This window comes from Mizuhopecten yessoensis, unplaced genomic scaffold (assembly GCF_002113885.1).
Source record: "Mizuhopecten yessoensis strain PY_sf001 unplaced genomic scaffold, ASM211388v2 scaffold4599, whole genome shotgun sequence".
Lineage (NCBI taxonomy): Eukaryota > Metazoa > Mollusca > Bivalvia > Pectinida > Pectinidae > Mizuhopecten > Mizuhopecten yessoensis.
The window spans coordinates 1,414,566-1,430,210 of record NW_018405627.1 but is presented as its reverse complement, the minus strand read 5'-3'; the positions used below and the strand labels follow the sequence as shown (position 1 = coordinate 1,430,210).

The following is a 15,645-nucleotide window of genomic DNA, read 5'->3' as shown; positions in this document are numbered from 1 at the left end:
GTGTTCACTCTAAACAGGTAATCAGGCCAAAAAAACCCATATGTGTGTTTCCTGTTTCTGCTTGAAAAAATATATATATAGCAGGAGTTCTGACTTTAACAGTGTTTATCGCTAAATGCCAATAAAAAGTTGAGGGTAAGCATGAAAATCTAGGGTCGGTAGGGAAACCGGAAACACATTTAAAACAAATATTTTTGGCCTCACTATAAAGAGATTTTGAATGGGAAATGCCTTATATTGGCTTAAATTTCCTGTTGTCAAATCACTATGTATAGAAACAATTCAATACGCTGAATTGCAATTGAAAAATATTTCAGTCGCGAAAGTCTTAAGTGTAATTGTAATATTTTCACCCTGCAAAGTTTTCACAGATGGAATGATATGTAATATTTATGAAGCTAGCTATAGAAAAACTGTTTGATCGCTGTGCCTTTCTATGATAACATTTTGAAATGAAATGTAGTATTTATGAAGCTGTAGAAAACTGTGTTTGATCGCTGTGCCTTGTTTCTGTTATAACAGACAGAGCTGGAGGAATGCGGTGAGATTCTGTCACAGATGGTCAACAGGCTGTATTTGAGGACGCCCAGGAAACGCATCATAGAACAAGCTCATGTAGTCCAGAGGAAGCGTCACGAGTTCATCGTGGCCATATCCAAAGGTCTGGTACCACCGGAGACGCCACCCGCTCTCAGGAAACACAGGAGACGTAGATACAGCATGGACTACGAGGATGTAAGTCGTTTACAATGTCTGTCCTGGATGCTGCCGATTTGTGATGAGGGACCTTGTATTGTAGTTCTAAACCACTGAAATATTTAATATTGCCTTTTGATATTACCAAATAGCACACATACACTTATACTAAATTCTAAGTTGATGGTACTCTCTGTTTTGACATCCTATGACGTTGCTAAGGCGGTTCACATATGTTACTGTATATAGGGACATTTTCACTGCAGTTCAATTTTCACCTTTTTTCAACGTTTGTAATGAGGGGAATTTATCATTACAGCGAACATTTGCAAACAACATATTATATAAATAGTAATAACGGAAAGGGTAAATTTGATATTGGACGAGAGTGGATTTTACTGCCGAAGGGGGAAAATTTGACCGGTGGCAAATGTCCTGGAATACAGTATGATAAATTCAATGACATCCTAGATTAAGATGTTATAATACTATCTTCAACACAGTCTAAATTATCTGTTTGAAGAAATGGAAGCGCTTAAGATGTTTTGTTGAGAAGATATTCATTTGTAATTATATTTTGGTCTGTAAGGATCATTCTGTTACTGTTATAAAATATCAAACATTAATTTTAAAATTCTCAGGAATCTAATTCAAACTGTAAAGAGTTACTATATTTAATTTGAAAAGGACCCCCAGTTATAAGATACCAAGCACATATGCTGTTAACTGTATTTATACAAATATCATATTCAGCAATAAGGAGACTTTGTGTGGTCACAAGAAAGTTCACATGTGCAAATGTGTGAGAGGTGTGTTAGGGGGGGTTAACCCAGTTGCTCAAATGTTGGTGAACGTTTACCAGTCATTAGTGAAAAGTTCAAATTGTTGCCACTGAAAAACAATGGCTTTCAAACCAGAATTATCCCTCAGAACACACCAATCTGATCTGTCTCATCAAATCTATAGCAGTGAAATGATATCAGAATTTCTGAACTTAGTTGTTATACATATTGGTTGACTCTAACCAATCTTTGAACAATGAGGGCCTGGTGTTTCAGCCATCTAAGCCTTGAACAGTTTAAAAAACAGTACTGGTATATGGACAAGTTTAAGGTTGTTTGGTGTCTATGTTTTATCAGATGTTGATATTTTAACAATTGTATTCTGAAGGAGGAATTGCGGAAGGCCATACTAGCCTCGATACAAGATGTTGACCCAGCCAATCCCTGGATAAAGGATGCTTCTGGTCGCCATACCAACGTGATGGCTGTCCTAGACTGGCCGGACAGTGATGACTCGGACAGCGATACACAGACAACTCAGAGACAACCAGGTAAGTAGGTTCACAGACAACTCAGAGACAACCAGGTGAGTAGGTTCACAGACAACGAGGAGACAACAACTAGATATAGGTGAGTAGGTTCACTGACAATTCAGAGGCAACCAGGTGAGTAGATTCACAGACAACGCGGAGACAACCAGGTGAGTAGGTTCACAGACAACGAGGAGACAACCAGGTGAGGAGGTTCACAGACAACGAGGAGACAACAACTAGATATAGGTGAGTAGGTTCACTGACAATTCAGAGACAACCAGGTGAGTAGATTCACAGACAACGAGGAGACAACCAGGTGAGTAGGTTCAGAGACAACGAGGAGACAACCAGGTGGGTAGGTTCACAGACAACGAGGAGACAACAAGGTGAGTAGGTTCACAGACAACGAAGAGACAATAAGGCAAGTTGGCTCTCTGACAACGAAACAAGTCGGGTACAACTGGATTAGGAGGGTTCTCCAGTTTGTTTGCTTGGTACTAACATGTGCATATGATGGTTTTCTGAAGCAAGGGGTCACCCATGTGCTGAATTGATAATTAAGAAGATATCTGAGTGACCATGATCAAAAGTAACTTTAAAAGGGTAGATATTCTATCTGTAAATAGAAGCATGTATGAGACTCATTAAAATATTATGAATATAATGTGAATTTGTGGTTATTTTCACTGAAAATGTATCCCTGTTTCTCTTGTTAATTGACATCTTTTCGTGTGTTGGAGTCCTGAAACTTTGTAGGGATGCCAGCCATTCAAAATAACGTTTTGAATCACTTTAGTCTGATGTCTGTCCTTCAATCCCATGGTGATTTCATGCCGATATAATGACAACACATGTTGATAGTGGCATGTTATACTGAGTCGGGTCTTATTTCCAAAGAATAGGATATTGCATATCAATGCATAGCGGTCTTCAATGGAGGGAGTAAAGATATGTGTTTCGAACTATGTAATTCAATAAAATAACAAACATGCTGATCAACTTATAACATAGAAAATATGCAATATCCCTCTACAAATAGATTATAGACAAATTCACAACTCATAATTGTATCCAATGAATTGTAACCATTAAAAAACAAAGTGGCTATGTTTGAGATATCTTCCAAACTTATCCCTAGTTGTTAAATATTATTAAAGGAGACTTAAATGAAGTTCATGTATAAGTACATTACATTAAATTGATTCAGTATATGGCTCTTGAAACATGTTGGTTGATTGCAGATAAATGTGCTAGAGAAGGTTGCAACAAATTGGAGGCCAAGAACCCGCGGACAGGAGAATGGCACCAGTACTGCAGTCGCCAGTGTATGAGTGCCGCTGCTGTGGAGAACACAGACCATTCAGGTAACTGAACCGTCTTCCATTCACCGGTTTAGGTGTCTCCCCTGTATACACTGCTGTCTCCTATACTGACCAATCACTGACAATCAGTACTCCAACAATGTTAGAGGTTTTACACGGCGAAAAACTTTTGACAGGCGCCGCGTAACCTCTAACTTCCCATAGCTGATTTTCCCGATGCTGACGATCACATTTTCAAAGTTCGGATTAAGAAAGAGTATATCGTTTTTACATACATTTAAATGGTCAAAAGGGTCCAATAAATATTCCTTTCCATAAATCCATGATTATATGAGAATAACTTCGTGTCAAAGACATAAATAATGAGTTTTTCCTCATTCGAAGCGAAGCAGACAGCATTTGCAATGATTTTTCCGGTTAATACAAAAATGGATTACATGTAATGTTTCAAACGTGGAATACAAACAAACTCCGTATCATTTCGTTCCGTTTGAAATCCCCTCTGCTATTTTGTATTAGTACAGGAAGCCATGTTTTAAATGTAGGTCAGAGATGTGCTACAACGACATGGACATGTATTTTGAGTGTTCTATTCCGTAATATAATATATATTTGTGTCTGTGACATACATATGAGATCTATATTATATAAACCGGGAGTAGACATCGTTGTCATGAACTGTCAACCACTAAAGTGAGTTTTTCAAGCCGATTTTGTTCCGCCCGGATTTCGGGCGGAAATTGCATCAAAGAATTAGTGCTTCGGAAATGTGAGGTGGCAGTCGGCAAAATCATATCCGATAGAAAAAACGCCGACCAGCGGCCTCTCATGTTATGGGAGTATGACAATCGGGTGTCTTCTCAAGCAGGGCTTGAAATTAATTTTGAACACCATTAGTCAATGGGGGTAGTTGTTTCCAAGTTTTACTATTATCCATGTTCAGATATTAAGATAAGTAATATCTGTGTCTAATCCAAGGAAGATAATGCCCCTTATTATCACATACCTGTATGTAATCTTACAATAGTTATACAACAATTTTCTGTTGATGTTTTCTGTCGGTTTGTATCACACATGTGTGAAACAAGATGTTGTATTTACCTACTAGCCAGAACTACTTTGTATGGGAATCCCCTTGTCATGGCGAAATGAAAAGTTCCCGGTATTTGCAAAAAAATATCAAAGTTTATAAAATCTTTGTATCGATCTCTACCAAATACGTAAGGAATGTGATAAACGCAAGACCACACACTTGTGTTTTTCTAACCTATCAGAAAGCACTCATTTATTGCGCGGACGTATATATATTTGTCCTCTCAATAACCTTGTACTTTCTGATTCGTTAGAAAAACACAAGTGTGTGGTCTTGCATATTTATACTTGGGGAAAACCACTCTTAGTGTTAAATATAATGATTGTTTACAGAGCCTGTTCAGGAGGCTATACTTGATGAACAGATGGATCTCCTAAGGGCATTGGAGATGTCCCGTCTTCAGTACCTCCGAGACCAGGGTATCATCGCAGACCTGTCCTCTACAACAGCTAGGTAAGATGGCACTATTGAAATGTTCTTATTAATGTACATGTCCTGTACTGAAAACCTGGTCGTGGGTGAGTGGTGGCTTGGCATAATTTGTATAGTTGTTCCATGTCATGGGTAAATCAAAAGGGGCTAAGAAGGCTTTACTATGTATAAAAAATAATTTTAAAGTGTTGAATATTTTTAATGATATCAATATGAAAAATGTCAGATCGTGCCTTNCCCCCCCCCCCCCCCCCCCCCCCATGTAGAGGGGAAGATTTTAAAAGTTCTAGTATCCATATTTGTAGCTTACTGGACTCCCCTGGAGCAGCGGAAGGAGGAAGCCCCATCCCTGGAGACGAGAGTGGCCTCCCTTCCCCACAGAAACAGAGCAAGACCCTTCCCGACATCACCCTGCTGCCTAAGTCTCCAAGGGCAAACGGTAAACAACCAACAGATAAAAAGGGGAAGTCGCCAAAACGGTCCAAGGATGAGGGATCACAGCCAGGAAAACTGAATAGTATGACTGCTATGGAGGAGCTAGACTTTGAGCTACAGAGAGTGCTAGAAATGTCAACCATTAGTCCTTCGGGTACGTATTATAGCAGTAAACATGAAATTCTATCACAGTCACCTGGGTTTCAACTTATGAAATCTTCAAAGAAGACACATTTCAAAGACGACAATCTCCCCCTGACCTGAGCACATCTGCAGTGAATTGAAATTTTGCACCAATGTATTTTTATGGTAGTCTTTAAGTTTTTAGATTCATTTGACAGCATCACCGGCTTACATTGTTTTCACAATTTGAAGTTCACATTTCATATATTTTGGCAACAAAATAACAAAATTCAATGTCTTACATTGTTTCTATTCCACATAAAATAAAATAAAATAATATGAAACAAATTTCACATGGCCTTAATGGAAGACTGTTTATTGCAACCTATGGATCAAGCGGTTTGAATCCTGTTAACAAAATAATGTAACAGGCTCCTTTAACAAAATAAACATATGGGGCAAAAATTGGTTTTCAACCTGATATACTTACCTGTTCAAAGGTACTCCTGAAATACAGATGAACATGTAAGCTTGTATATCTATTAATTAGTTTTTCATTAATTAAGATCAGTTATGATATAAGATATGAAAATATCACAAATAATAATTGAGACATTATTAAACAAGGAATATGAAGTACTTCCATCGCTCCTTATGCAAATTGATAAGTCTTGATGTATCCTTATTTATGAATTCTGACTGTCCATCCTAAAATGTTGTCTGGGCCATATCTTCTGTACTATTTTACCTAGAGTAACCAGATCTTGTATACAAGTATGTCTTTGGATGGAGGAATGTCAAGTACGAAAAACGGGTCATTATGACCTATAATTTAACCTTTGAACTCAACCTTTGAAAGTTTGTCTGGCGCTTGGGTAATAAAGAAAATCATGACTGGTGGGGTACTATGGATTGCCTTGCAGTACTTTACCTTGTTACAAACATTATTTAGTTCAAATATGTGTTTGATTGCCTTTCTTTCTTTCTTAAAGGTAACAGATGCAATTGATTTACTTTTAAATTTCAATAGGAGGTGCTAAAAGTGATAATCAAAGTACATGTATAAGTATTTTCTAAAAGGTGCTGAAATCTAAGAATTTTGATTTTTGTTATATACATCTTCGTTCTATTGGGGTTTCTGTTTGAAGTGATTTCTTTCTTTCTTTCGCAGATTTGTCTCCAGATGCCAAATTAATGTTGCCCAAAAGTGCCACACTACCAGCCCCTGTGTCACCACAACAACCGCGTCACACTACCCCTCAGGAGTTGCTGTCTCCCTATTCCCAACACCGTCGTAGGAAGAGTCAGGGTCGTTTTGATGAGACCACGTCCACAGTGGTTAGTCGAGTCCCAAACAAGAGTGTGGAAGACCTGCTCCATGATGACTGTAGCATTGGATGTAGGGCCCCTCCCCCTTCTCTGTCTACACTGTCATCTGAGTCGGATTCTCCTGGTGAATGTATTGGGACGATACCCGCTCTGTATACAACTCCAGGTCTGTCGAGTCAATCGCCGATCACACCATCCCCGCCCACGAGCACATACCAACAACAGCAGCCCAATCAGTCCCCAGGCTGCTTCGGTATAATTAAGGACTTGTCTGTGTCCAACATCAACACGGGCGAGGCAGATAAGACACGCGACTTTCAAGGGAAAAACTTGAGTTTGTTTCGGGACCAAAAGCAGGAAAGGCCATCACTGAGAGGAATACTGGCGGCTAACACTCCAGGTGAAGATGAGGACAATGTTTTTGTTCTTGTCAGCCCCGACAGTTTACAGACCAGTCAACAACAGTCCTGGGCCTATCCTGCAAACTTCTCCACAAGTGCTAATAATAAACACCAAAGTCAACCCACAGGAGGGGTCAGAGGTCAAGAATCCACACCGTCGTGGGAGATGACCTCCTCAACATCGAGTCTAAAAGGAGAGACAAAAGTACTCACGTCACTTTACGATCACACAAAAGGCTCCGCGGGGTCTGATGACCCTGGAGAAATGTCCCTCTCTCAGATGGCGGAGAACCTTGTCCATATTTCTGCGGAGATGAAGCGGATGGTCGAGGACCACATTACTGATACAACGGATTCTAACCCAGATTCTTCCCTAGAGGAGGTTGGTGCTACTCCCGAACGACCTCTGGAGCTAGACTTTGACAACTTGGATGAACTCCTACCCACAAGCTCCCTACAGCAGTATGTAGGTACACACCTGGACAGCCCTGACTCACTGACAGATCCATTTGAAAATTGTGATACATATCAACCGCAATCCTTTGTGCATAATACAGTAGACGAGGACAAGGAAGAATCAATACAGCACTTTATGGACAATGTTGATGATGACACGGCGGGAACAAGCCAGCCTCGCCTGTTCTCATCACGAGCAAGAGATACAGACAAAGGCTTCCTACCGACAGAGATAACGTATAATTCACAAATACAAAGTGCCAATGGAAGTAAAGATGGAGCCCCAGATAGGTCGTGTGCTCCATTGCAAGTAACTGACTTGGAAACACCAGAAATCAATGTAGACCACCAAAGACCTAGAGTAGGTCCCCGGGAAACACTCATTGATTTCCGACTCGGACAAAGCGACTTTGATGCTGGTCCTTCAGAGCAACGTCCGAGTCAGACCCAAAGCCATCGGAGTCGTCCACGGAGAATAGAAACTGTGTTTGGTGTGGACGATGTGGTCACCGCTGCAGAGGGTCCCACACCGGTTGTGGAGCTCGACTTGACTGTGGAGTCTGGGCCTGCAAACTTGGGTCGGACACGAGGTAGTGGGGATGATAGCTCACATGCAGATTCATTCTTTGTGTGAAATTTTATACACATATAATATATTATATATTTATACTTGATATTTATAACTGTTTTCCACAGGTGAAACAAAGCAATATTCTGAGATAGTTGAATTTTCTTTAGGAAGAAAAAGGTTGAATCTAGCTTAAAAACTGATGTATTGTATGTTCATACAGTAACATATATATACATGATAAGAAATCATTGGTTATGAACAAAACATTGTCAATGGGATGATAGGAAAACTGTCTATCGTATAGGTTCTAAGAATTGCCCATATTCTATTAAATGTCATTGCTCTCAGTTTAAGATAAAATGTTGATATGTAAAACAATTTTTTTACCAGTTTTCTAAATTTTCAAAAACTGTTGAATAATCACTCATCCCATTCTCCAAAAATTTTCTTCCTTGCCATAGTCAAGCTGCAGTGTTGGTGATTATTTTACTGTACAATGTCCTTTCCTTACTGTTTTTAAATAGTACTCATGGCTTCCACCATTCTATCGCTTCTCAGCTTCTTTTTGAAGCTTGTCATCACACTCAATTGAATACATCTTTGATGATTCAATCACTGAAATGATCTTGATTTCATCATCAACTTTTGTGATTTTCCTTAAGAGACTTGGATCAAGATGGAGGAAACAGGAAAATGATGTATTTTTATAGACGATGATTGTTCCCTATTAGTGTTTCCATTCCAATAATTGCGTACCCCATTCTTCATTTACCTCTGTGATCAAATAAGTAGCTGGGCAATTATTAGAACCAGTGCGGTATAGTTTTCTGATGCAATAGGTAGAAAGGGGATTTTTTTTAACAGACATATTTTGTTTGCAATGTATTATTTTATTCAAATTGGTAACTATTAACTCTTTTTTTATTTTGAATATTACATTTTGTTTAATTAGATAAGTTCTAATTAAGCAGAATCTTGTAATCATTTTAAAAAAAGGTGCCAGAAAGTAGTTTGTTTGAGTGTTGGAAATAGTGTGGGGCCAAGGATTGGCAATGTGCCAAATGTGAGGAGAATTTAATTTATATGTGAGCAAATTTCAGCTTGTTTGAAGTACATTACTTGCAGATTGTAGTTCTTAAGATATTACGAAAAAATCATGCAGTAGTTCATTTTTAAATTTAACTTTTTATTTTTTGTTTCATTTTAAAAGCAGTGTAATATATAAGGATCACATGAAAAATATGTCTAGTTTTTGAGAAAAGATTTGTGGATATTATGTTGAAATTAATCACTATGATTTTGTACTAATATATTGCTGCTTTAAGCTGTATTAAACTTGAAGCTATCATGAAAGGATTTTCCATTTTTCCATTGTTGTTAGGGGGAAAAAACGGTTTACTTTCAGTATATTGATCCTTAGTGTATTTCTTTTTAGAGAACTGCATATTTAAATCAATCAATGCTTTTTAACTCTTCATTTAAAATACTTTGAAAAAGGTAGTGCATACAGATGTACAAGCTGTATCTGATCAAGACTCGAAAGCCCAGCCTACACAAGATGAAACAATGTTGAGATATGGTGCAATTTATTCATAAGCACATGTAAAGGCAGTGAATCATTGTACATTATATACCATAATCTTCATCCTCGAAATTTAAGGGGTTACGCTCCCTTAGGTTTTCTTTGTCCCTGGAATATGTCATGACAAAATTGAAGGTACCGGTGCACAGTAAGCTATTTGAATGGTTTACAGTGAGAACAAAACTGATTTTGATTTAAACATATTTTATTTGCAAAAATACAAAAGGGATTAGACATAAAACTTAAAGTTTGCCTTCTCCCTTAAAACAATAATGATGAAACATACATATGGCTGCACAGTAGAAAATATTGATGACTATAAATTTAGATGATTCAAAGGAAAACATGAATAAGATAAAATGCACAATATACAAATCTTATAGATTATCTTTGTATTGAATGTTCATTAACCTGTATGTAATATAAACATGCTGTAACATCACTATAAACAATCTAAAGTTTATATTTTCATATTGAAACTTCTGTCAATGATACATATCATATAGTCACTAAAACAATATAAAACGTAACAATTTAGAATTAGCTCTGAAATCAACTTGCATGTGTCAACACCGTAGCAGCTTGAAAACTGCATCACACAATGGTCACATCCTTGAAACTTTCTTTAAAAGGCACCGCACCAAAACTGATCATTCACTTTACTAGGCTAACCTCTGAGGATGACACATGAGTGGCGTCCATACTTCAAAGCCAGTAAATTTTACCATCACCTTTCCACATGTTTCTTTCAATGTTCATGATCATATTCCAGGGGGAGCAGGTTTGTTTTGAATACTCAAATGAAGTTAAAAATTTGTTTTGTTTATTTCTTACCAATTTGTGTGTAGTCCTATGATGGTTTTGAAAACTGCATCAATACAAAAGGTTATTTGATTTTGTTGTGCATGTGTTCGCAAGTAGGTTTTTAACATACAATTTATGAATCACATACAGGAATGACAAATTCCAGGTAAACGTGTGGTTTGGTTGATGAATATATAGTTCATTCTCATCCTGTGAGGAAATCTTTGATGATTTGTTTCCTGTACTGGTGAAGAGGCTTCTCGAAATCTTGACTCTTTTTCTCCTGTGGAAATATATTTATTTACTGCTATGAAATTCAAATGCTTCAATCATTCATTTTCTATAGGATTGCTGTTGTTTCAGTGCAGGACTATGTGAAAGTTCAGCAGTTCCATGAGAAATGTATAGATGACATAGATATTTACATGTTAGTTAAAAGTCTGTTTTATGAAACAGAACTACCTGCAGCCAAATGCTTAATTTGAAAAAAAAAAATCCTGTAAAATCCTGTAAAATTCTTTCAATTTTTGTTTAGATTATAGTTATAGCTATTTTTATGACAAATGTATGAGATAAAATTTAAGGATTTCTTTAGATTTTAAGCTTGGAGAGACAAAGTCTTCTTTTCTTTAAATCGTTATGTTACATGTAACTTCGATTTTTTTTTCTTGTAAACGCAATATTGTATAATGATAGCTCAAATTATCATCAAACTTATTTCATATTGATGGTGGTTCGACTGCGATCTTCACATAGTCCTGTAATGTGATAATCAATGATAGAATATGTAATCATGATATGTTACCATGGTCTTTGTCATATGTCATACAGTTGTTTTTGCCTTTTGCCAACAGAATAGCCATGTCCCTAGTGCATTGCTGGGAAGGGAGATAACTCCCAGTAATGAAGGGAGATAACTCTCGGTAATGAAGGGAGATAACTTTCTGTAAATTAAATGGAAATAATGTATTTTCCCGTGTGTATGTCTGTCTCAGAGTTTCTGTAAATGTACGTCTGTTAATGGTTATTTTTATGAAGCTCTATAATTGCCTGTAGTACCGTCATTACTGACGATTCAAAAGGTGAATATTCATGGAAATTCTTGACTGTTTGAAGTTTTAAACTTATGTGTTGTGGTATTATTCCCTTAATAAATCTGTTTTCGTTATGTAATAAACCTAATTGCACTGGTGATAAGTCAATGGTTAAACCCTTATCATATTTTTAACAGCTATTTTTCAGATGAGTGTCAAATCTGGATAAATATCCTTGATACAATATAGGGTACAGTAAGATAGAGCGAAGTTTTCATTTCATCTTTTTATTTCTTAAGATACACCAGACTCCTAGGGCTTATTGCAGTCTCTGCTTGGGTTCTTTGTGATAGAATCTGACCTAAGGAGAGATTGGGATATCGCAAGTGAAACACGATAGTGCATGTACTCATATTCTAGGTATATATGCAAACTGTATTTACATGTGTTGATATGTTTGCAAAAATATCATAGCATTTGGATATGTGTGCTTATCCTTCAGTGCATTTTGCTACATATGCTAAATTTTGTGGAAATGTCTGTTTATAAGTAATAGCTGTGATAAGCATGCTGATACCACGAAACAAGTTAACTGTTCTAGTTACTACAGTTATCGCACTGTAATGTTTTACATACTTTATCAACCTCAGTTGGAAAGTTACTAAAATTAATTTGTTACAACTTTCATGTTTCAGTTATTGAGAGGGGGGAAAAACGACTACTAAATCAGCCTCAGTTGGAAAAGTTACTACAATCAGACCTTTTGTCAGAATTTCTGTGGTTCATTTAGAAATAAAGAAAAATTCCTTTTGCGTACAGTTTTAAAAAATTCATAATAGAACATACTTGGAACAATATTCAATGCCTATCGGATCATAGGCATGTCCTGTTTTTTGGGTGTTTTTTTTCGTGTTACCATACAGAGAAACTGTTTTAAGATATTTTTTACATATTTATTACAATATTTGTTTAATTAGGACCCATACTTCAATGTGCTATATAGAATCACTTTGATTATATTCTGTATAGTAATATGACTAGTTTGTTGTAACGAAACAGTATTACCACATCTGCGCTATAAAGCATAATTTTTTTCAGTACAAGAAAATATAGAAGTTAATATAAGATCATTTTTTATCCATAAAGATAATATCACATTATCAAATATAATCCAGTTTTTATCAAAATAAATTGTTGGGAGGCCAATATTGCAGAGAAATGAACAACATTAGTGCTACAATTTCAGACAGATTTAATAAACTGGCCAAAGGTCCTTTGAAAGGGTGTTATTTCTGTCTCTCAGACAAAAGTTGGGGGAATGAGGGACACTTACAACAGTCCATATGTTACTAATTATAGTACATTGCAATGTGAGGTAACAGTTCAAAGAAATGTAATTTTACTAGGAATTAGAAAAAACTAACGTCCTAGTGTTAGATTATGATGTAATAACATCAAAAAATTTAAATGTCATACCTATATAGTAAACTTTAAATACATGTACATGATATATGGCTTGATAAGCATGACAATTTAACAATTTTATAGGTAGTAATTCTGGAATCAAATCATTCATTCTTCAATGAGAAAGCTAGACTTAAGAATCAATACTAATATAACAGAGTCACTTGGTTGTGGGAAACGTTAGCATTCAATAGTGTGAAGCAATAGATTCAGGTTGAAAAGTTAGCAAAGTAGTACCGTATAAGGTTGAAAAGTTAGCAAAGTAGTACTGCATGAGGTTGAAAAGTTAGCAAAGTAGTACTGTATGAGGTTGAATGGTGAACAAAATAGTGTTAATCATATACACAGTATGATTCAAGTTCTCTCAAAAGGCCAAGTTTCTTTCATCAATTGTATTTATGCTGACAAAATTGTACATAATGCATACCTTGTGAGTTGCAATTTCCACTGTGATAAAAGCTTTGTAGATTATTCTGTACCTTTTAAATGTGGGCACATGTTATTACAAGTTCTCCAGATAGGTGAAATATGAACCGTCTTCAAGATGAAACCATTGCTTTTTCAAAATTCTTCCATCTTTTTTAATCCAGAGTCGCCTCGCCCGATACAAGTTTCTTTTAGACCCATTATTTTTCAGTATTAGGTCACTAACAAACTGTGTAACGAATTTATCCCGTCGAAGGCCCTTTGGATAAAAAAAACTGCAAAATAATACGCACGTCCATATAAAAATGGCAAAGAACTTCCGCAAGTCTCACCTCATCAAATGACTCGAATGCGGTATCTTGGCACATTTCTGTCAGATATTCCGTTAAAATTCTCGCCGACTTTTGATTAGCCTTGTTAGTGTTGTCAGCATTTACTTTCACCCGCTTTGTTAACATTTCAATGGCTGTCGTCTGCACAAACCGCTTGGTCGCCATCTTGTTACAAGTTGACTCTTATGGGCAAAGAACGATAACTCTTTCATACTCACCTAATGTGAGATTCTACTGACCTAATATGAAAATATACTGGATATCATGTGACATCTTTTTAACCAATAGGACTACAGGATTTTTGCCTGAGGCGGGATAATAATACATATGCACTCAAAAAAGGTAAATGTAGATATCATAATAAAGATTGATTTTATTAACTGCCAACCTTGTATATTGGATTAAGTTCAGTAATGTAATAGAATATCCCAAAGAAGAATGGTGTAATTAAAAATATTCTGTACCTGATCGTGGCCCCAGTTTTGACTTAACTTAAAGAAACAGAAGTTGTTTTTCATAGGTTTAGGAATGCATTATTGGGACTTGAGTAAAAAGTAATTTGAGGACTTTTTAGCCCACCGTCATCTGATGGTGGGCTATTCAAAATCACCCTTTGTCCGTGGTCCGTCCGTTAACAATTCTTGTTATCGCTGTTTCTCAGAAAGTGCAGGAGTACTCAGTTTTTTTATATGAACTAGGACAGGGTTTTGTAGGTAAATACAGTAATATCTGTTTAAAAAGTAGTCGGGACTCTCTGAAAAAGATGTTTGCCGAACTCTGTGGAAAGGAAGTTTCACAAACAGCCTGGAAAGGATGAGCACAGATTCATTATTATCTTTGACAATAAGGCAGAATTTTGAATGTTATGGACATGAGTCACTGTGACTAGAGTTACTGTGAATGTATTAGCTGTCTGTGGATGTTGCGTTATACATAATTTGTATCAAATTATTATTATAAAGCTAGACCCAATTGTTTGAAGCTATATTTGCCTGGTATCGTTGTGAAATTTATTTGTTCACTTGATTGATGTGTTATTCAGTGACGACGCCCATGTCATATATTTTGCATATGAACTTGTGTTACACCACAACCTATCGTGATGTCATTGAATTATAATGAAATGGCATCACAGACTTCTAGATTACATTACCATGAAAATGGACAAACTCCTATGAGCGGAAATGTTCATTGGGCAGGGGTATTTGGAATTGTTGGACATTTTTGGCAGTTGTGATAGTTATGTAGTCTTCATATTCTCGGTAGTCTATTGATAAATACAATGTTCCTATGTGGATATTTTTTGCTGTAGTTTATACTCGATGTAAGAAAAGCAGGCATCACAGTGGACAATTTTTTAACTTAAACAGTTGCATACAAATTCAATCAACACAACCAAACAAGTGGCTTTACAAGTATGTTTTGTTGATAAGACAGGGGATACAAAAGTCATGTGACTGAAATTCATTTGATCATTTGCTCAACTAATGTATGTTGAATTACATGTTGAATTACATATTCTGAATAGTCAACTTTAACCTTATGTCATGGTGTTCCTTGTGACATTACATTTACAAATTGAAGGTATGTGATGGTGTTATAACACTGTAAAGCAGCCTGAGTATGTGATGGTGTTATAACACTGTAAAGCAGCCTGAGTATGTAATAGTGTTATACACTGTAGGCAGCCTGAGTATGTGATAGTGTTATAACACTGTATGTCAGCCTGAGTATGTGATAGTGTTATAACACTGTATAGCAGTCTGAGTATGTGATAGTGTTATAACACTGTAAAGCAGCCTGAGTATGTGATAGTGTTATAACACTGTA

The 15,645-nt window shown here is 36.5% G+C and overlaps 1 protein-coding gene across 4 annotated transcripts in view; it reads left to right on the top strand.

The window, feature by feature from the left end:
• Positions 1–15,639, top strand: part of LOC110449386 (ankyrin repeat and IBR domain-containing protein 1-like) — a 39,832-nt gene extending 24,193 nt beyond the window's left edge. For 3 of the 4 annotated variants that reach the window (XM_021496239.1, XM_021496240.1, XM_021496238.1), the window contains exons 18-23: positions 523–735; positions 1,867–2,029; positions 3,253–3,375; positions 4,759–4,879; positions 5,164–5,447; positions 6,588–15,639. In XM_021496239.1, coding sequence (XP_021351914.1) covers positions 523–735; positions 1,867–2,029; positions 3,253–3,375; positions 4,759–4,879; positions 5,164–5,447; positions 6,588–8,236 — 2,553 coding nt within the window. In that variant the 3' untranslated portion in view covers positions 8,237–15,639. The remainder of the gene's footprint in view (positions 1–522; positions 736–1,866; positions 2,030–3,252; positions 3,376–4,758; positions 4,880–5,163; positions 5,448–6,587) is intronic. The other variant, XR_002462846.1, reaches the window with a different exon arrangement.
• Positions 15,640–15,645: the final 6 nt, after the last annotated feature.